The 21,678-nt window shown below is 39.7% G+C and overlaps 4 protein-coding genes across 4 annotated transcripts; 3 read left to right on the top strand and 1 right to left on the bottom strand.

The window, feature by feature from the left end:
* Window positions 1–1,428: 1,428 nt before the first annotated feature.
* LOC148720963 (uncharacterized) lies at window positions 1,429–3,971 on the top strand. Its single transcript, XM_088739387.1, has 2 exons — window positions 1,429–1,576; window positions 1,935–3,971. Exons 1-2 carry the CDS (start codon window positions 1,455–1,457, stop codon window positions 3,217–3,219), a joined length of 1,407 nt encoding a protein of 468 aa, XP_088595513.1. The 5' UTR covers window positions 1,429–1,454; the 3' UTR covers window positions 3,220–3,971.
* On the bottom strand, window positions 3,242–5,520 carry LOC148720964 (uncharacterized). The gene is made up of 2 exons (XM_088739388.1): window positions 5,269–5,520; window positions 3,242–5,129 (listed from the first exon to the last, which is right to left on the bottom strand). The coding sequence occupies exons 1-2, from the start codon at window positions 5,440–5,442 to the stop codon at window positions 4,515–4,517; spliced, it is 789 nt and encodes a 262-aa protein (XP_088595514.1). The 5' UTR covers window positions 5,443–5,520; the 3' UTR covers window positions 3,242–4,514.
* A 10,784-nt stretch (window positions 5,521–16,304) lies between these two features.
* LOC148720965 (adenosine receptor A2a-like) lies at window positions 16,305–17,237 on the top strand. The gene has a single exon (XM_088737711.1). The coding sequence runs from the start codon at window positions 16,305–16,307 to the stop codon at window positions 17,235–17,237; it is 933 nt and encodes a 310-aa protein (XP_088593837.1).
* Window positions 17,238–20,537: 3,300 nt separating this feature from the next.
* Window positions 20,538–21,678, top strand: LOC148720966 (melanocortin receptor 5-like). Its single transcript, XM_088738846.1, has one exon. The coding sequence runs from the start codon at window positions 20,538–20,540 to the stop codon at window positions 21,468–21,470; it is 933 nt and encodes a 310-aa protein (XP_088594972.1). The 3' UTR covers window positions 21,471–21,678.

Genomic DNA, 21,678 nt, shown 5'->3' on the forward strand with positions numbered 1-21,678 from the left:
TTATCACACTCAACTTTTGTGCCAAGTTTCAGCCAAATCGGTTCAGCACCACTTTTGGCTCTTGGAACACTTTCTCAGACAGGAACACTTAAGGCTAACAACCTTATCCTGTAAAAGAACGTGTTACGGAAACAGCAACGAAGACAACCAATATCCTGCAAGCAGACCTTCCAAGGTCTTCGAACCGTATGACTGCCAGTGGTGAAAGCCAGAAAGAAACTACTGGCATGAAGTTGGAAGTGAAGAGTGCAAAAATCATGACCAGGATTGGTTTTTGGAATGTACTTATTATGTGCGAAACTGGGAAGCTTGCACAAGCTACAACAGAAATGAGATGGTATAACTTGCATGTATTGGGCGTAAGTGAAAGCTGATGGATTGGGACAGGGAGATTAAGGACGGTGTCATGCGAGACAGTATTGTGTTCTGAGCGGGACGATGAGCTACATCGTGAAGGTGTGGAAATTATTCTGAAGAAAGGAGCAGATAGATCGGTATTGGAATGGAAACCTATTAATAGTCGTCTCATAAAGGCCAAGCTGAGAGGAAACCAAAACAACTTGACCCTGATTCAGTGTTACGCTCCGACCAATGATAGTGAAGATGATCTGAAAGACAATTTCTATCTCAGGCTCCAGGCAGAGATTGAGCAGGTCCCAATGCAAGATCTTATCATCATCATGGGGGATCTAAATGTCAAAGTTGGTGCCGATAACTCAGCCAGGCACAGAGTGATAGGAAGACACGAGAGTGGTATCATCAATGAAAATGGAAAACGGCTTGTTGAGTTTTGCACAACTAATAATTTGGTGATAGGGGGCAGCCTTTTTTCACACCGAGAGATCCATAAAAGCACATGGTGCTCCCCGAATGGCAGGGATAGAAATCAAATTGACCATCTGCTGATCAATGGAAATTCAATTTATTTTAATTTAATAATAAGTTCTTATACAGCGCATTAAAATTGAACTCTATCCGCTTTACAATGACAATTCAATAAAAATCCTATACATGCAATTATCGCTATTCTATCTAAACTAACGAAGTATTATGTGTTATACATATATTTGACAACGTACGATATAAAAAAATCTGGTGGCTTAATTTTTGAAAAGATAAGTTTTCAAGAAGCGTTTAAAGGAGTCAACAGATTCAGCGTTTTTTATGCATTTAGGTAGTTGATTCCACAAATAGAGTCCTAAAGTGCTTACGTCACGTTTCCATAGCACCGGAATTCTGTGGTCTAGACAAACCAATATGGCGTCCCTAGCGTGACACATTGTCGTTGACCTCGAACACTTCAAGAGCTATGATAGCGCATTTTATCCTCCAATAATAGAAATAAGATAAAGAGAATCAAGATAACCTTTGGCCTTTTGAAGAGTATAATAAGCGGACAAAAGCACCTGGTGAGCAATAATTCGAGTCAAAACGCCACGGAGACGAAGTTTGCGATGGGCCAGTGTTTTCATCCAGATTGCAATCACACATCTGAAAGCCACTGCTGCCGATTCTTTTCGTTTCCAGACCAGAAAAAACATAAAACACTCTATGATAAGTGGATATCATTTGTAAGGTGAGTATTTTTCGAAAAATTTATATTTCGATGCTGTACCATCGATTAGAAATAGCTGTTTTTTTTTTTATCTCAAACTGATTCACGATTAGCTGTTTCTCTTTCTTGTCTTATTTCTTTTCTCGCGGCTTTGCCTTTCCTTGTCTTCAGTCTTGATCTAAGATTATTTAGTTACTAAAAAACTATATGATAGTTGTGAGTATCAAAGCTTTTACACTAACTAGTATTAAGTAACAAGCTCAGAGAAATACTCGCTTCGCATTCACGTCTTAGACTACAAGGTTAAGCATGTGACCAACTAAACTTTGGGTTTTTTAAGCGCAAGTATAGTAACTGCTTCTGTCTTTTTCTGTTATAGGAGAGGAGATAGAAAGCCCAGCAAACATTCGCGACTTTGCAGTTGTCACTTTAAAGATGGGCGAAAAGAAAATATGCCAACCATCAGTGACAGAAACAGGCACAAGCTGTTTGATAGTTTGGACTTGCTGCCAGGTACAGGACCAACACCTCCCAGTACACCTACCCCCAAGAAAAAACGGAAAGTGTCTGCCGAGCCCACGAAATTACCAACTGTAGCATCTGTGCTTGAGGAGATTAAAGAGAACTCTGAACCATGTTCCACTGAATGCTCACAAGAGGAAAAGACAAGTTCCAAAGAAGCTCTGCTGTCAATAGAGCTTGATATGACTTCAACAGAACTTGCTAAACACAAGGAAGTGTCAAGTTACTATAGTGCACACTACTCTGCTAAGAGCTTGAGCCCTGAGGTGATACGGATGGAGACAGGTCTACCCACTAAGGATGTTTTTGATATTGTTGTGGGATATGTTTCAAGATTCAAGGGTGAAATAAACTATTATGCTGGATGGAAGGTTGAGGCGATCACACTTGAGGACCAGATATTTATCACTCTGATGAAACTGAAACAAAATTATACCAATCTACATTTAGCCCAGTTGTTTTCATGCAGTGTTGCAACTGTTGCTAACATAGTACTAACTTTTGTCCATGTTCTGCATTCTCTCCTGTTCAAAGACATCATGACAACTGTGCCATCTAGAGAAAAGAACAAGATGTGTTTGCCATCTTCTTTCACTGAGTACAGCAGTTGCCGCATTGTGATTGATTGTACAGACATTGAAATTGCTGCACCTAAGCTCATGTCCCAGCAGAATGCTACATATTCCAGCTACAGGGGAATGAACTCTTTCAAAGTCATTATAGGGGTTGCCCCAAATGGAGTTATAACCTATGTTAGTGATCTTTTTCCTGGCTCAGTCAGTGACAAGGTCATGGTTAAAGAGTCTGGGTTTTGTAAACATTTGAGTGCTGGTGATCTTGTTCTGGCAGACAAAGGTTTTCTCATCAGCGATGTAGTTCCAAGAGGTGTTTCAGTGAACATACCACCATTTCTCAACAATGGAAAGTTTACAGAGAGTGAGGCAAGGGCGACAAAATCAATAGCTCGATGTCGCATCCACGTAGAGCGTGCAAATGCAAGACTTAAGAGTTTTCGCATCCTTGGCTTCATCCCAGCATTTTTGAGGTGCCATGCTGACAAGCTATGCCAACTGTGCTCAGCTCTTGTTAATTTGCAGTATCCATTGATCAAGGATGGCTGCGAAGACTTTGAATTTGACTGAATAGAACTTTTTTTCAACTAAATTATAGTACAATGAGTTTTTAATATTATTTTTGTATTACTAGAAGCCCTACTGTAACAGATCAAATGGTATTGACATAGCTTTGGTCAAAAATATGATGTGGTCAGTTTTACATTTTTCTGATATTCATCTCCTTTATGTTCATTAATACAAACTACTATGTGTTCTGTGAAAATAGATTATAATGAAAACCAGTGACATTCTTAAATTGTCATTTCAACTAAATCCAGGTCAGGGGCATGTGACCAGTATGGAATTCTTTCGTCCAGTAGTTCCAAGTGTGAAAGTCGTGCTGGCTTAAAGGTTTTACTTTTGTGTCTGTGAAGCTGGGAGCCTGAGTCCAGGTGTATAAAACTAAAGCCACACTTCAATTAGCTTAAGGGATGGTGAGAGGTAGTCAGAAAAAATAACCTGTGCTGCATGGATTTTGTTTTGGCTCTCTCCCCTTCCCTTTGCATTGCTATGCAAGCCTACTTAAGTGTGGCATAAGTTTTATGTACCTGGGCCCTGTTGAGTAACCAGGATAAGTGTTACCAGCTACCAGTAGCCATTGGTTGCAAAAAAAAAATTGTTTAAGCTTGCTTTCAGGAAGAATGTAATTTATTATTAAGTTACTATGCTAAATGGAAAAATGTGGGTTCTTTATCTTGTGTCTCTATCTGAGTGTAGAATATGTAATGTTATATTAAGAAATTAATGTATGAAATTTAAAAAAATACCTTTTAACATTAGCTACTGCCTATTTACATTAGCTCCCACTCCCCCCCCCCTCCCCCCCACTCTGATTATGTCCAGCATCTGTGTACCACTTTTCAAAGTTCTCCCTCGGTAATCTTTGGGAATAGTTGATGAAAGTAAAAATCACTCAAGATAGTAATATTGTGCTCCCAAGATTCATCTCGTTCAATCTTGATAACTACACTATCCTTTGTGGTCCATACAACAAAGTAGCAGAATTTGCGCTTTGTCAGGAACATCTGGCCTTGACACTGATGCCAGTAAACATGTGTGGTAGACAGCGTATAATTCCCTTCCTTCTCCTCCAAGTAAAAGTCTTTGTGCCCACAAGCTTCCTTGATTGTCGCATTTCGATGTGTGTAGGGGCACTTACACTCAATCACCGAGTCGTCTCCCACAAGTCCATCAGGGGAAGCACCCAGAACTCCCGACTCGTGTAGCCAAAGGCCGGTCTGTACAGGTGTAAAGTTTGTGATGTTGGTGAAGGATTTCAGGGCCTCAGTCTCATTGTCCTGTCCCCATGCAATTGCTTTAACTCAACTCAAGTTGTATTCCCCAAGTAGTCGCTTGATAAGAGACGGTGTAACTCTTTTTGCCTGGAGGACGGAGCCAAAATTACTGGCAGTCAGGCGGCCTCTACGAGCTTGGTGCCATGCAGGGCTTTTTCGCTGGCCAGCCGTGAGGGTGCTCACAACATTTATGGTTCTCTCCTCTACTTTGGCATTCTCAATCAAGTACTCTAATTGTTTTTCCTTCGTAGATGCCATAAGGAAACCTTCTGAGTAAATGATATCCTCAATCGTCTTGATCGGGAGAGGGGTAGCAGGTTGTGGTTCGGGACTCAAGATCCAGCAGGTCCCTGTAAATTTGCCATAGCGCTTTAGTTCGCTGTACAGCCACATCCGATCTTCTCGGCTAGGATCGCGCGCCAAAGGGCTGTAATCCTTCTTCTTCGGTGGCGCTGGAAACATCTGGCTTGCAGACTGTACGCTTTCTGCCTTTCGCTTTCGTTTCCATTGGCATTCCAGGTCCGTCCTGCTAAGGTTATGGATGCCATAAATAAATATGGCTGCCGCGTGACTGCACTTGAACTCGCCGCGAGGACACTCGCATTCTGTGTTTTTTATTTCAAGGTTTTCATCGAGATAAATCTGATAAAAAGATAATTCGAAACAGACACGTAAGTTGCAATATATATTCCGCAATATAAACATTAAATTGGAGGTGAAATCGGGGTTGGGAGTTCTTCGAATTGAACATACGTGTTGTGATCCCAAATTGGCAACTTACTGTGACTTTGTAGTCCTTATTTTTCATGCTTGCTTGGACTTCACCTTTGATGACTCCCCTGGAATAAATAAAGCTTTGGACATGGTCGGATTTGAAGTGGTTTTCTCCGCGATCAAGCGATTTCCGCTCTCCAGAAAAGAAAGAAACGAGTGAGCATATCGATAAAGACGCCATGTTTGAAGTATGAGTTTAAACTGTTTAGACCAGAAAAAAATGCTGTCATGGCAACGTGACGTCACACTTTAGGACTCTATACGGTGCAGCGTAGGAGAATGCTCTTTGCCCATACGTTATACTTCGAATTGTTGGGACCTCAAGTAGATTCATATTTGATGAAAAGAGTCTTCGTGCTGGAATATATCGACTAAGAAGTTCAACAAGATAGGTTGGAGCCATGTCATTTAGTGCTTTGTATGTTATCAACAGTATCTTGAATTGAATTCGTTTTGTGACCGGGAGCCAATGAAGTTTCATATGGAAAATGGCGGAGATCCCTTCCGGATGTCAAGGTGAGGAGAGGATCTGACATTGGAAGTGACCATCATCTCGTAACAGCCTACCTGAAACTGAAATTAAAGAGTGCAGGGCGTCTAACCAAGGGGCGCAGCCGTTTCGATGTGAGCCAACTGAAACACCCAAATGTGCGAAAATCTTTTATCCTGGAGGTGCACAACAGATTGGAGGCTCTTGTGGAACTAGGCGGATGGGAGGATATTAACGATGAAGGGGTGAATAAGAACTGGGAGAAAATGTTACTGCTTACAATGATAGCAGCAAGGCATGTCTAGGCTGCAGGCAGCGGAGGCCAAAGGAATGGATGTCATCTGATACCTGGAAAGCAATTCAAAGTAGACGGGGATTAAAAAAGCCCGTTGAAAGTTATAGATTCGAAATCCCAACGGCTTAAAGAAAGGAATCAAGAGATGTACGGGGCAGCGAACAAGGAGGTAAAACGCCGAGCAAGAGCAGATAAACGAAATACATGAAGAACCTTGAATCCCAGGCGGAAGAGGCAGCTGCGCGCAATGAACAAGCAACAGTATAAAAGATCATCAAGATAATAACAAGTAAGTGCCACACAACAAACGTGCTTGTAAGGGATATGAACGGTATCCTATTAACATCAGAGGGAGAGCAACAACGGCGATGGACGGAGCACTTTAGAGAGCTTTGAAACAGACCCCCGCCAACAGTAATGCTAAACATCTAGGAAGCCGCAACTGACCTTGACATCAACACAGACGTTCCAACTAGGAGGGAAATCATCCAAGCCATTAATTCCCTGTAGAATGGAAAAGCTCCTGGCCATGATAATCTAAATGCCGAACTGTTTAAAGCAGCCCCTGAGCTTGCAGCACCATTCTGACCCCCTTGTTTACAAAGATCTGGGAACAGGAAGAAATTCCGACAGACTGGAGCAGAGGAGTGATAATCAGGATACCAAAGAAAGGGTCTCAAGGTGATTGTAGCAACTGTCGAGAAATTACCCTTTTCTCTGTGTCGAGTAAAATCTTTTGCAAGGTCATTAAGCAGCGCATCACCAAAGCTGTTAACGACATCCTGCGGAACGAGCAATCTGGATTTCGCGAGGGGCGTGGATGTACGGATTTTATTTTTACACTGTGGAACATACTTGAGCAATGTACTGAGTGGAAGAGGGAGTTGTATGTAAATTTCATCGACTATGAGAAAGCGTTTGACAGCATTCGTAGGGACAGTCTTTGGCAGATTCTGAGAGCATATGGCATTCCACAAAGCATTGGTAATATCATCAAATGCCTCTACTCATGTTGCATCAGTCAGGGGGATCTAAGGTTTGAAGTTAAAACTGGTGTACGGCAGGGATGTGTCATGTCGTCCATGCTATTCAATATTGCTATCGACTGGTTCCTTTGTCGAACAATGGAAGATCAGCAAAGAGGCATGAGATGGACCCCTATTACTACGCTCGAAGACCTCGACTTCGCAGACGATTTAGCCCTATTGTCCCACACTCGACAGCACATTCAGGGGAAGACAGACCGGCTCAGCATGTTCAGCAGCCAGGTCGGCTTGAGAATTAGCTTGAAGAAGACGGAGGCCATGTGTGTTAATGCCCCTACCCCAACAAAGATCTGGGTAAGAGGACAGGACATTCCAAACACCAACAAGTTTACATAACTTGGAAGCGTGCTCTGCCAAGATGGAGGTACCACTCTAGATATACAAAGCAGATTGAACAAAGCAGGATATGCCTTTCTGAATAAAGGCTGATAGTTTCTAAAGAAACTGTTTGGGGCTGCATCGGTGGGGGTAACGAAATAATTTAAATATATCAACAAAGTTGAAATGGTAAATTGGCCACCGTTACGATTATAAGACTATTATAAGGTATCAACGAACGCTTTTCATTCCACTAATTTATTCGTGTTTTTCTCGTTGCTTTGTTCCCACCAATCACGTAGCTCCTTTTTCTTCCTTTAAAAGCACACACAACCCACAATTCCCCTATTCGCTCCGACGAAGGGCTAACGCTCGAAACGTCAGCTCTTATAATCGTAATGGTGGCCAATTTACCATTTCAACCTTGTTGATATATTCAAATTATGCCTTTATGAGCTTAAGATCAGTGTGGAGGTCAGAAAACTACAGCAGAAAGGCGCAGCTTAGAATCTATCAGAGCTGCGGATTGTCAACTCTCCTTCACAGCATGAAAATCAAGATTTACGAAGACTTAAATGTTGCGTAAATCTGCGTAGAGATTTTTAAGAAGCAGCTTTACGGAAGCGTAAATGTGGCGTAAATTTGCTTAAAGCTGTATGACCAACTTTATGCTAGTACTTAAAGTTGTTTAAAGGCGATTAAAGTTCAATTTAGACGGTCGGTACGTAAAGTTGACGTAAAGCTAGCGTAAAGGTGTCGAATCAGCTTTACGCTTGTTTACCTCGCCGCCTTAAGTGCTCTTAAAGATCAACTTTATACTACCCGCGTAAAGGCACATTAAAGGTCGGTATGTATATATATATATATTATTGAATGTCAGTAACATTCAACTCCATCACTAAAACTTGATGAAGACTATGCAATCGATTCGTACAAAAGCTTGCGTATGCAAATATAGACCCTGCTCGCTATGCCATGATAATGAGCCATAACAAGGGCGAAACAGCTGTCCATGGCTGCCACTCTACGGGTGATATGATTGTGCGCATGCGTACAATATTAGCCGTACCAGGAGATTGTTGTATAAGTGTGCTTTAGTGTTGTCATTAGTGTTGTTTACTATTTTTTGAGCACAGAGGTTACAAATGATCTTCTCTCCATACGCACGCCGTGGGAGAGCGGTTTTATAGTTCTTAACAGCCACCACATGTTTAATGTTGAGCTAGCGAATATATCGGATGCTTACCTCTTTCACGCCATCTCTTAACTTAGAATTCAACCTTAGAGCGCAGACGAGAGCTAGCTGGCTACACTGTGCTGAATTGCTTTAAATAGGCCGAAGTGATCATTCACGACTAATGATGTATGAGTAATTTGACCGTGCGTCACTATACCGCCAACTTAATGCTAAATATAATTTCCTATAAAGAAGCGTAAATTTACATTTACAGAACCATTAAACTGCCTTCACGCTGCTGTTTAATAGCGGCTTTACGCCACAATTCCGCCAACTTTACGTCAAGCGTTTTAGTGTTCATTTACGCCATTGATTAAAGGTAGCGTAAAGGTTAACTTTACGGTTTACGTGAGCGTAAAGTCGCGTAAATGCAAACTTACGCTGCATTTAAGTCGCGTTTAAGACGTAAATTTGCGTTTTCGTGCTGTGGCTTTACGGCTCGGAAAGCTGGAGAATGACGGAACAAGACCTCTCAAGACTAGCATCCTTCCACACAGCTAGCCTCAGGAAGATTCTGAGAATCTTCTGGCCTTGGAAAATATCAAACGACCAGCTACTGAGAAAAACCAAGCAGGAGGATATTCGTACACTTGTCGCAAGGGAAAGATGGAGGTGGATTGCACATGTGATGCGGAAGCCCAGTCACGAAATAGCCAGAATTGCAATGTACTGCGAATGTCATGGGTAATTTTCTCCGATCTCCAATCGACTTTTCTAGCATAAAGCAAACTAATATCATTAACAATGCGACCGAAACAATTATGTGATTAGGGAGAAGAATTTTAAAGTTTATTTTTTTCGTTTATCCATCATAAGTACAGTACACTTGTTCGTGTATCACTCAGCTAATGCTATAAGCAACAATTGTCACCATTTGTGCAACCCGGCCGCGTTTAATGCAAGTCTCCGCGATCGCTGTACTGTATGATGTTCATTTCTATCTGTATAATGTCAGTTAACTGATTTCCCCCCCCCCCCCCCAAAAAAAAAAAGGAAAACATCTGCAATTAAAACACGGGAAACAGGTTTGCCTTGCAGTAAGATCAGGTTTGCGTGACAGGAACCCATTTCAACGTTCATACAAGGAAGCCATTTTAAAGTCATTACTCGCGGCGAGTGATTAGCGTTAACATGACAAAGTGTTTATCTACTCAATAATTTTCTCCATTACCGTTTGTTAGTTAAAAAAAAGAAACATTTAAATAGAACTTCACAGTTAAATATAGTGTTTCCATGCAAACGCCTTCAAACGGTATACAATAAAACAACAGCAACTACTTATGATCTTTACCTGGGTTTCCGGAGACAGTGGGCAGCTTCTTGTCGTGTTTCTCTGTAGTTCCTCCTTAAGCTGCTCAACGAGCCACTCTATCCTTCCTCGCGAGAGCCGAAAACGTTCAATGACTTCACAGTCAGCCATATCGGCTAGAAAGGAGCGTCTTTGATATAATCTTGGTCTTCGCGCTAAACAGGAAAGTCCGCCCCCAGCCGCCATTTTGTTTGGTTTTTCAACATTTGCGACTCTCCGATAACTTTACGGGAGGTTACGACCTCCCGTAAATTACCGGGCAAGATATCGGTAAAATTAACGGGATCGAAACTAACGGGAGTTTCGAGAAACACCCGAAAAGTTTACGGGGATTTACTGGGTGACTTACCGGACCCGATAATTTACCGGGACTTTCGAGAAACGGGCCCCAGTCAACTTAAGATAAACCCGAAACGATTTTGGAGCTACTACTCAATCAAGTCAAGATCAAAACGGCTTCCAGATGTAAACACTTACAACAGAAGATCTGCGACAAAAGCTCAAGAGCAAGCTCACTTATTTAATATTCACTTTCACTCAGTTTTTTGTAAACAGAGTACTGGGATACCAGCCCCAATACAAACTGACTTACCGTAAGATCCAAGTACTGATTTCATTACCAACTATGTGGCTTGTGACACTAAAGGGGTTGGAAAACTTCTCAAAGGTCTTAATGCTAATAAGTCTTTTGAGATTGACAATATACCTGCTCGTTTACTTAAAGAGACCGCTGATACATCTGCAGTTCCTCTGAGTATGCTTTTCAATTTATCTTTCAAACAGTGCTGTCTACTAAATTATGGAAATCAGCTAATATCACACCTATTCATGAAGATGGTGATCATGAGCCTGTAGAAAATTATAGAGGCATTTTGCTTCTATCCATCATTGGGAAATGCCAGGAAAGAATTGTGTACAATGCTATTTACAATCAAGTTATCAGTTTTGTGCACAATTCCTATCACGGATTCCTCACCGATCGTAGCTGCACTACTCAACTACTCTTGGTACATTATGATTGGTTCAAGGTTTTGGATGAGAGTGGCCAAGTCAATGTAGTGTTTATAGACTTTTCAAAGGCCTTTGACCTTGTCTGTCATGACATTCTTTCAGCCAAGCTTTACAAATATGGTGTCCACGGGGACTTGCTCAACTGGTGTAGGCATTATTTGACAGAACGTCAGCAGCGTATAGTAGTCAAAGGAGAGGCTTCCGATATGTTAACCGTAACCTCTGGTGTCCTATAGGGTTCTTTGTTGGGACCATAAATTCTTCACAATATGCATCAATGATTTACCAGGCGTAATTAGTAAGAACAGCTCAATTGCATTATATGCTGATGATAGCAAAATGTATAGGGTTATTAATACTCAAGAAGATCTGTCCTCTTTTCAAAGTGACATAGATAAAATATCAGATTGGTGTGGGATGAACAAGATGACAATTAATACTAAGAAATGTAAGATCCTGCAAATAACCAGGAAAAAGGCACCCTTACTTGGGGAGTATAACATTGAGGGTCAACCTTTGGAATGTGTTAATGTTTATAAAGATTTAGGATTGTTTACTGCTAGTGGTCTCTCATGGAACCAGCATATAGATAGAATAACTGCTAAGACCAATAGGGTTTTAAGGTTGGTAAAAAGGACTTGTAGGGACTTAAATGATGTTGAAACCATGAGAACACTTTATTGTAGTCTTGTGAGACCCTTATTGGAATATTCATGTGAAACTTGGAACCCTTATACTAAACATAACATTGACAAATTGGAGGCTGTTCAGCGAAGAGCTACCAGATGGTTCACTAGGTCTGATGATGATTATGGTACTAGACTATCTAAATTGAAATTGTAGCTATTATCTGATAGGCGGTTCATTAGGGATGTTACGTTTTTGTTCAATGTAATTAATGGCCATTATAACATAGACATTTCCAATAGGCTCATATTTTGTAAGGACAGAAGCATGGCTTATAATTTGAGGAACAATGACACACAGGACCTTGTCCCAAATTTTAGAAGAACTAACGGTCTCAAATATAGCTTTTTTAACCGTATCGTTGGTGAATGGAATAGCTTACCTAATCACATTAGAGAATCAGATAGTATTGAAACTTTTAAAAGGAATGTTTTAAGTTTTATTAAGGATAAGGATAATTAGGGCATCTATTTTTCTATTTCTATATAGTTTTGCTATATTAAATTTTTTTTAATTAGAGGGGGCATCCCTTGTATGGTGAGTCAGCGCTTTTGGTTGTCTCCTTCTCCACAATTTTTCCTTTTATGGTTTTTATTAACCTTAATTGTAATTAATACTCATTGTTTGTGTATTCTTGTGGAGTGAATTTGTAATAAATAAATAAATAACCTGCAAACAAAGCAAACGTCCTTCAGTCTAAGCTACAAAATGATATCTTTAACAAATCTAACAGGAAGTGGGAAACAAACGAACACATTCAAAGAACTGGCATGTTCTCCCTCTTTGGTGGGTGGATTACAACAACAATTTATTTCTCTCTCAGCCGTCAACATTCTCCTGTCCATCACAGCATTTCTGGGCAATTGTCTCATCCTTGTTGTTCTTCGCAAGGAATCTTCCCTCTTGTACCGTTGTCTGGCAACAACTGATCTATTGGTTGGTCTTGTTAGCCAGCCTCTTGCTGCTACTTATGGGATGTCTGTGGCTCGTGAACGATGGATTTTTTGTCGATACGCTTCTGGGGCAACTTTCATAACGAGCTACGCATTTAGCTAACCGCCTCCCGGTTAGCTCAATGGATAGAGCGCTGGACTGTTGTGCGGGAGGTCGAGGGTTCGAGCCCCGGCCGGACCAACACTCAAGGTCTTAAAATAATTGAGAAGAATATGCTACCTTTCCATAACATCAAGAAATGGTTAGATATTCTGGTCTTCTCGGATAGGGACGAATAAATGGAGGTCCCGTGTCCTACAGGGTTAGGGGTAGGAGACGTTAATTTCCCACGCACGAGATTACCGTGTGATGGATGTCCTCCCCTGGGGTGGGATGGGCGGGTTAGGATTGATTGTAAAGCGCTGTTGATCTGTCATTGTAAATAGCGCTCTATAAGTGATTAATTGTAATTGTAATTGTAATTGTAATTGTATGTTTGGTGTCTTTATTGACTATGACGGCCATAAGCGTGGACAGATTTCTCGCCTTGTTGTTGGGGCTGAGATACAAACATACTGTAACTTTGAAGTGCACATATGTTACTCTAGCTGCCTTTTGGGTTCTATCCAGTGTCACTGCTCTATTATACATTTTAGATTATCGTATAACTATTTGGTATGGCCGTGTAGTTGGACCATCTTGCATAATTGTCTCAATCGCTTCGTACAGAAAGATTTTCAGCGTCCTCAATCGTCATCAGGCTCAAGTACAAGAACTTGTTCAACAACAGCCGAGCAGACCAAATGCACTAAACATGGCGCAATACAAAAAGACAGTGTACAGTACACTGTGGGTGCAGTTGTTTGCTCTGCACCGATCAATTTAGTGGAAATTGTGATCGCTCATAGCAAACGATATCCACCATATTTAGTGGTCTTAAGGCAAATAGCAAGTTGCTTAGTTTTCTTTAACTTGACGTTAAACCCATTTTTTTACTGCTGGAAGACAATTGAGGTAAGACAAGCAGCAAAGCAAACAATTAGACAATCACTTTGTCCATGGAGTTGACGGGTTGAAAGGTAAGGGTGAAAGCGTTATCTTCGTATTTTCTTAACTCAAAGTACATCGTGCTCTACTTTAATGTATCAAGCACTGTAAAACAGAAAAATCGAAACGCTGACGTCCTACATACCGTAACTCCTCTATCAAGCCACCCCCCCCCCGTCTTCTTTCAGGTACTTTGGGGGCTTGGCTTATAAGAGGCGGGCCTGAATAGAGGGGGGGGGGGGTTATTAATTTAGTCCGATGTTTACTACCAGGATACAAAAGGATATGATATACCGTATATATTTATTCAAAATTGTTCTCACTTTACATTTTTTTCAAATTGACAGAGTAAAAACCCTCAGTAAAGTGTGATGAGTTGTATGATTTGTCATAATCATTGCTCTGTAATTTCTGTATACCGTATTCTATTGATGCCAACCTTCTAACATCAATCAATCAATCAATCAATTTTGCCATAGTCAGTTATAAATAACAAACTAAAATTACAGTACTTGATATTAAATTAAAGGTCCAAAGTAAAACTGAACGGTACGATGGTTTTTAGTTTATAATTAACATTGTTATTCTTTTTCTTATTATATTTATTATTATCATTATTATTATTTTCATCATTATTTTCAATAATGTTATCATATTAATTAGTTCTTATTTGTAACTTAGAACAAACTCCCCTTAAGAGGTTTCAACTACTACCGACTCCATACAAACGACTCATTCACGACATAAACATTACAAACGAACTGAACAGAACGACCTAACTTTACTGACAGATCGAAACAGACCAATTACGACCGACTTACGCCACTTGAGTCTTACCGCCAATAGCATCACGGTAAAACTGAGCAATCATTTTACACGAACTGAAATAAGAACATTCTACTGACAACAACTATTCACTTGACTCTGATGATGACTTCCGCACAGGTTGCCGAAACGTCAGTCACTACCACCGACAACAGTCCTTCTCAGGACTCCACTCACCCGGACGATCACACTACACTTTCACATGTTACCCCCGGGTTCAAACCATTTACTGCAGTATTATTTTTGTTATAATTTTTTTATTCGCTATAATATTATCATTTTAAATAATATTGTTGACATCATCACTGTTAATGTCAGTCGTAACACTGAGTCGGGATCGATTTCCGACCTCGCCCCCAGACTAATTTGTTATTAAAACAGAATGTTCGTGAAGTTTCTACGGCACAGGAAGAATGTTAGGGTACAAGCACCTGCCGCATACATGACGCCTTGTGTACATGTAACAACCAAGCTTTTACCTTATCCCAACTACTGTCAAACTGGGGAAATAATTACAAAAGTGTCACCACGCTCTCTCGTACGCGACTGAAATGATTTGTTAGAGGGATAATCCTAAATAATTTTAATAGCTTGAAGCGAGGGCATGGTTGAATTTTGAAGGAAAATAGGTGAAATAGCCCAAAGTATTAATTTGGTTCTGTGGCATTTCGCACCTGTCGAGTAATTGTTTCTGTTTCCAATTTTAGTCGGATGTTGGGTGCAAAGAAAAAAACCGGTAATGGGCTGTTATTTACGAAGTCTGCCTTCAAATAGTTTCCGACTAACTATTAACCTTTCATGTCGAATATTCAAGTTTCTGAGAAAGTGTAATTGAGCAAAGCAGGTCAGTTACGTGATCGTGGCTTGGCGGGTGCTGTCAAGAAAAAAATGTCTCTCTTCAGATGCAATTACAAAAAGGCATAGAAAAAAAAAGACAAAACAAAACAAAACAACTGTTTATGAAGTCACGGAATGCTAAAAAAAACATTTTCTAGCCTAAATACTGTCTCTCAACTTCAAGAAATGTGATAGCGTTGGGTAGAATTTCATTTAAAATATCCTTTTCAGAAAACGGTAAGTTATTATTTCTCTTTTTAAGCTCGATCGTTCGCTTGAAATTGATTTTCGGAAGCAGAATATAAATAAAGGAAGAAATATTTTAAATTTACGCGTATTATCTACATTATTTGAGACATTTTGCTTCAAAGGAGATACTTTTTTTATGCCATAAGAACTGACACAGTTTCACAAACGTCTGGTATGACTTAAATGCTAAGTAAGACCTACACTAGACATGTAGGTTTGGCAAAAACCTTTATTAGATGATAAAACTTCCTGTTTTTTTCATGTGAAGGCACTTTGCTGAGAAGCTTTCCCGGTGTAGAAGTTTGGTAGCACTCTTTCATATAGAAAAAACAAACAAAGGAAAAGATCGCACCATTTAAGGCTTAAAATTAATGATATCACTTATGGTTACGTTCTGTTCTTTTTAATAAAGACTTTTAAGTAAAATGTAACTTATGGCAAAAAAGTCCAGAGAAATTATAAGGAATCTCATAAGCTGCTAGTTACGCAGAAACTGGTTCCTCTCAAGGATGACAAAAAAATGCAAAACACAGCGATACAATGGGATAAAAAGTGATATGCATCTTCAGAAAAAAGACAGTTTTCACCCACATTTAAAATGTGGTAACTGCTTTTGAAGTCAATATTCTGGATCTTAAAATCAAAAGAAGTTATAGGTGGTTTTGGTGCGTAGGAGTATTCTAAAAGAAATGTTGCATGTTGCAATTTTTAGATAAATTCAAGGAAAAAGGAAACGAACGTTTACTAAGCTTCGCTATAATGACGACAATAGATTTAAAAGGAGGTGGATCACAACTTCAAATATTTCAAGAAGAGCAATGCTCCCCGTCTTTGGTGGATGGGCTTGAACAAAAATCAGTTTCGTTCTTAGCGGTGCACATTCTCCTCTCGGTGACCGCTTTTCTTGGCAATTCCCTTATCCTTGTTGCCCTTCAAAAGGAATCTTCCCTTCATCCGCCGTCCAAACTGTTGTATCGTAGTCTGGCCATAACTGATCTGTTGGTTGGTCTTGTTAGTGAGCCTCTCTATGTTACTTATTGGATATTCTTGGTTCAGGAAAACTGGAGTCTTTGTCAATACGCAAGCAACGCAGCGTACATAGCAAGCTATGCATTATGTGGAGTGTCTTTGATGACGATGACAGCCATAAGCGTGGACAGACTTCTCGCCCTGTTGTTGGGGCTGAGATACAGACAAATTGTAACGTTGAAACGCACATACATCATTAGAGCTGTTATCTGGGTTATGTCCACTGTCGCTGCTACATGCTTCAAGTTAGATCATCGTATAACGCATTGGTCTGTATATATATCTATACCATTTTGCCTAGGTATCACAATCATCTCGTATACAAAGATTTTCCGCACTCTTAATCGTAATCAGGCACAAGTAGAAGGTCGTTTTCAACAACAGCCGGGCCAACTGAATGCACTGAACATAGCCCGATACAAAAAGGCAGTGTACAGTGCTTTGTCGGTGCAGTTAGCATTAGTAATTTGTTATGCACCATACTCAATGATGGTAGTTGTAATCGCAGACAGTAAAACACATTCGTCACACTTAGTAGTAATATGGAAACTAGCTGTTGTCTTAGTTTACTTTAACTCGACATTAAACCCGTTTCTTTACTGCTGGAAGATTAGTGAAGTAAGACAAGCGGTAAAGCAGACAATAAGAGATGTACTATGCTGAGGTTAGAAATGATAATATGTGATTGCATGAGCAGTAATCGTGCATTGAAAAATTCAATGTACTTGTTTCAGCTCCATTGAGAACAGCCAAGGAAAAGTCGAGAAAATAAAAAAATCATTTTACTGACTGTACTATAGTAGAGAAACGTCTCTGGCTGGCATTCTTATGATAAAAAACGTCTTGCAAACGTCTTACAAACGGATAGAAACATGTTACTGAGAAATTATAACAGAAGAAAATCAAATTTATTCCCTTATAACGATCAAGTTTCGACCAGGATCACAATGCTGTTGTCACAAGAGACCATTATGATGGGAATGTTCTTGTAGCTTTTGCCTTAAATCCGTGTGTAGCGTTATAAGATAACATACAAAAGAATGGGAAATCGCAATAACGATCGCATTTTGTTTCCCTTATTTATTATTGTTTTTTTTTTTTTTCATTTTTAAGACAAACATACATTATGGTGGAGCAGTCTAGGTAATTTTACTGAATCCTATAAGCTGCAAATTACTGAGAAATTGGATTCTCTAAAATAAAAGCAAAATCCAGCCATACAATTAGATAAAAAGTAACATGTATCTTTACAAAACAGACACTTTTCATCTGCATTTCAAAACAAGAAACACTGCCTTCAGTTTATTTGGATCTTGGTACCAAATTAAGGTTTGGAAGTGTGGGTGAAGTCTAAATTAAACATTCCTTGCTGCAATTTTTAGCGGAGCCCATACTCATAGAAAAAGGTAGTAAAAACAGTAACCCATCAAGCAGAAAAAAGTTGGTGGAATTACCAAAATTTGATAGGTTATGACTGTGCGTCCGTGCGTACAAGGTGCTACTTTCAGCTTGAGCGGCCGACTGCATTGCAGGCTCGAAACTCGTTAGGGGAACGGAGAAGGAGACCTCAAATTTGACCTAACTTTAGCCCCAGCCCCTCTCTGTCTAATCGTTTGAGAACAAAGTTACACTTATGAAGTAAAAGCCCCACTATAGCAGAGTCCATGGTGAAATTCATTTGGCAGCACAATTTACCAATGAAGTTTTACAGCACTTTGAAAATGCAACCTAGCAGGGTGAATGCTTGGTGCACCATAGGCCACAGATGGGACCCCCTCCTGAAACTCCAGAACAAACAGTCAGAGAAGTGAGCGAGAGACTTTTGAAATATCTTGTCACACTCAACTTCTGTGCTAAGTTTCAGCCAAATCGGTTGACTACCACTTTTGGCCCCTGGAACACTTTCTCAGACAGGGACACTTAGGGAAAATAGCAAGTTGCTTAGTTTTCTTTAACTTGACACTAAACCCGTTTCTTTACTGCTGGAAGATAGGTGATAAGACAAACAGCAAAGCAAACAAATGGACAATCACATTGTCCAGGAGTTAAAGGACTTTTGACATTTGTTATCTAATTTTTAGAGATTCAACCAGAGATTGTCCGCAGACAACCTTTTTGAAACCACCTATATGTTTGATTCGTACCATCATGCCCTCTCCCACGTGACTGAAATGACTTTTTAGAGGGATAATCCTAAACAATGTACAATAGCTTCACGGGATAACAATAGCTTCACGGGAGTGCATGGTTGAATTTTAAAGGAAAATAAGTGAAATAGCCTAAAGCATTAATTTGGTTATGTAGCATTTCGTACCTGTCGAGTAATTGTCTCCGTTTCCAATTTTCGTCGGATATGAGGCGCAAAGAAAAAACCCAGTAAGGGGCTGTCATTTACGAAGTCTGCGTTCAAATAGTTTCCGATTTATTAACGTTTCATGTCGAATATTCAAGTTCAGCTTCCTGAAGCTGATCATCATTTTAAAGGTCTTTATAAATGAAAGCTGATACCAAAAATTTATTATTTATCCTACCAAGGACACTTTTTCTTAGTATTGGTAGCTTTTGCACTATGGTGTAAAAGCACAAAGTTTTATATTTCTACCTGGTAGTGCAAATTCATTCGAAAATTAAAGTTAACCAGTGGGATAGACACGTAGTTTTGACGCAGAACAATTTTAGGTGATAAAGATCCCTGCCTTACCAATTATGAAAGATAAATTGCAAGAAAATCTTCCTTGCGGGAAAGAATATTTCTATCGTTCATGATGCTGCAAAATAAAGATATTCAGTGGATCTATGGAGGGATCTTTTAGAGTTTATAGACGGGATAATATGACATAGCATTACCTGTTGAAATTCATAAATGGTGATATTTAAAGCTACTGGGAAGAAATTGGTATCTCTTGTAACAGAATAAGCATTATTTAATACATGAGTGAAAGTTGCTGAGGACGTTTCTGGGTAAGTGTAATTAAACAGAGTGAGGTTTACGTGATCGTGGCCTGGCAGGTGCTGTCAAGGAAAAAATATCTCTCTTCAGATTCAATTGCAAAAAGGCATTAAAAAAAAAAAAAAAAAAACAATTGTTTATGAAATGCTGGAGAATATTTTCTAGCCTAAATATTGTCTCTCGACTTCAACAAATGTAGTAGTCTTAGGCAGAATTTCATTTAAAATCTCCTTTTCAGAAAACGGTAAGTTATTATTTTTCTTTTCATGCTCGGTCGCTCGCTAGAAATTGATTTTCGGAAGCAAGCTATAAACAAAGGAAGAAATATTTTATATTTACGCGTACTATCTGCATTGTTTGAGACATTTTGCTTCAGAAGAGAGAGTTTTTGCTTATGCCATAGTCAAATTATGACACCAGTGCCAAAAATGCCTGGTATGTCTTAAATACTAAGTAAGACCTGCACTAGACATGCAGGTTTGGCAAACACCTTTATTTGGGAATAAAACTTCTTGTTTTTTTCATGTGAAGACAATTTGCGGAGAAGCTTTCCAGGTGTAGAACGTTCGTCGCACTCTTTCATATAGAAAAAAAACAAAACAACAACAACAACCGAAAAGATCGCACCATTCAAGACTTACAATTATTGATATTACTTATGGTTACGTTCTGTTCTTTTTAATAAAGATTTTTAAGTAAAATGTAAATTATGGCGAAAAAGTCCAGAGAAATTAGAAGGGATCTAATAAGCTGCTCGTTACGCAGAAACTGGTTCCTCTCACGGGTGACAGTAAATGCAAAACACAGCGATGCGATCGGATAAAAAGTGACATGTATCTTAATCAAACAGACAGTTTTCACCTACATTTGAAATCTGGTAACTATGTTTTTGAAGTCAATATTCTAGGTTTTAAAATCAAAGCAAGGTATAGGGTTTTTTTTTTTTCGTAGGAGTGGTCTAAAGAAAATTTTGCTCGTTGCAATTTTTAGATAACTTCAAGGGAAAACGTATAATGAGGACAAAAGATTTAAAAGGAGGTGGATCACATACTCAAACATTTCAAGAAGAGCATTGCTCCCCCTCTTTGGTAGGTGGGCTTCAACAAGAATCAGTTTCGTTATCAGCGGTGCATATTCTCCTCTCGGTGACTGCTTTTCTTGGCAATTCCCTTATCCTTGTTGCCCTTCGAAAGGAATCTTCCCTTCATCCGCCGTCCAAACTGTTGTATCGTAGTCTGGCCATAACTGACCTTTTGGTTGGTCTTGTTAGTGAGCCTCTCTATGTTACCTATTGGATATTCTTGGCTCAGGAAAACTGGAGTCTTTGTCAATACGCAAGGGACGCATACCACATAACAAGCTATGCATTATGCGGAGCGTCTTTGATGACGATGACGGCCATAAGCGTGGACAGACTTCTCGCCCTGTTGTTGGGGATGAGATACAGACAAATTGTAACGTTAAAACGCACATACATCATTGCAGCTACCCTGTGGGTGATACCCACTGTCGCTGCTTTATTCATCAATTTATATCATCGTATAACGAATTGGTATGAATATATAGTTATACCATCTTGCCTAGTTATCACAATCATCTCGTACACAAAGATTTTCCGCACTCTCAATCGTCATCAGGCAGAAGTGCAAGGTCGTGTTCAACAACAGCCGAGCCAAACAAATGCACTGAATATGGCGCGATACAAAAAGGCAGTGTACAGTGCACTGTGGGTGCAGTTAGCATTAATTGTTTGTTATGCACCATACTTTATAGTGGCAATTGTCATCGCTGAAAGTAAAAGATATTCATCACACTCAGTGGTATTAAGGGGAGCAGCAGGTATCTTTGTTTACTTCAACTCGACATTAAACCCGTTTCTTTACTGCTGGAAGATTAGTGAAATAAGACAAGCGGTAAAACAGACTATTAGAGAAGCACTATGCTGAAGTTAGAAATAATAATATGTGATTGCACGAGCAGTTATCGCGCATAGAAAAGTTCAATGTACTTGTTTCAGTTCCATCGAGAACAGCTAAAGAGAAGTCGAGTAAAAAAAACTCATTTTACTGAATGTATTAAAGTAGAGGAGAGTCTCTGGTTGGCATTCCTGATGATAAACAACGTATTGCAAACGGATAGAAACATGTTCTTGAG

Source organism: Stylophora pistillata, chromosome 11, assembly GCF_964205215.1.
Source record: "Stylophora pistillata chromosome 11, jaStyPist1.2, whole genome shotgun sequence".
NCBI lineage: Eukaryota > Metazoa > Cnidaria > Anthozoa > Scleractinia > Pocilloporidae > Stylophora > Stylophora pistillata.

What these genes read in the sequence shown, in the direction of transcription:
- LOC148720966 (XM_088738846.1), top strand. Translation starts at nt 20,538, where the DNA reads ATGAGGACAAAAGATTTAAAAGGAGGTGGATCACATACTCAAACATTT.
- LOC148720965 (XM_088737711.1), top strand. Translation starts at nt 16,305, where the DNA reads ATGACGACAATAGATTTAAAAGGAGGTGGATCACAACTTCAAATATTT.
- LOC148720963 (XM_088739387.1), top strand. Translation starts at nt 1,455, where the DNA reads ATGGGCCAGTGTTTTCATCCAGATTGCAATCACACATCTGAAAGCCAC. An exon ending in AAGTGGATATCATTTGTAAG is followed by an intron (nt 1,577 to 1,934) that starts GTGAGTATTTTT and finishes TTTCTGTTATAG; the next exon opens with GAGAGGAGATAGAAAGCCCA.
- LOC148720964 (XM_088739388.1), bottom strand. Translation starts at nt 5,442, where the DNA reads ATGGCGTCTTTATCGATATGCTCACTCGTTTCTTTCTTTTCTGGAGAG. An exon ending in ATAAGGACTACAAAGTCACA is followed by an intron (nt 5,130 to 5,268) that starts GTAAGTTGCCAA and finishes TCTTTTTATCAG; the next exon opens with ATTTATCTCGATGAAAACCT.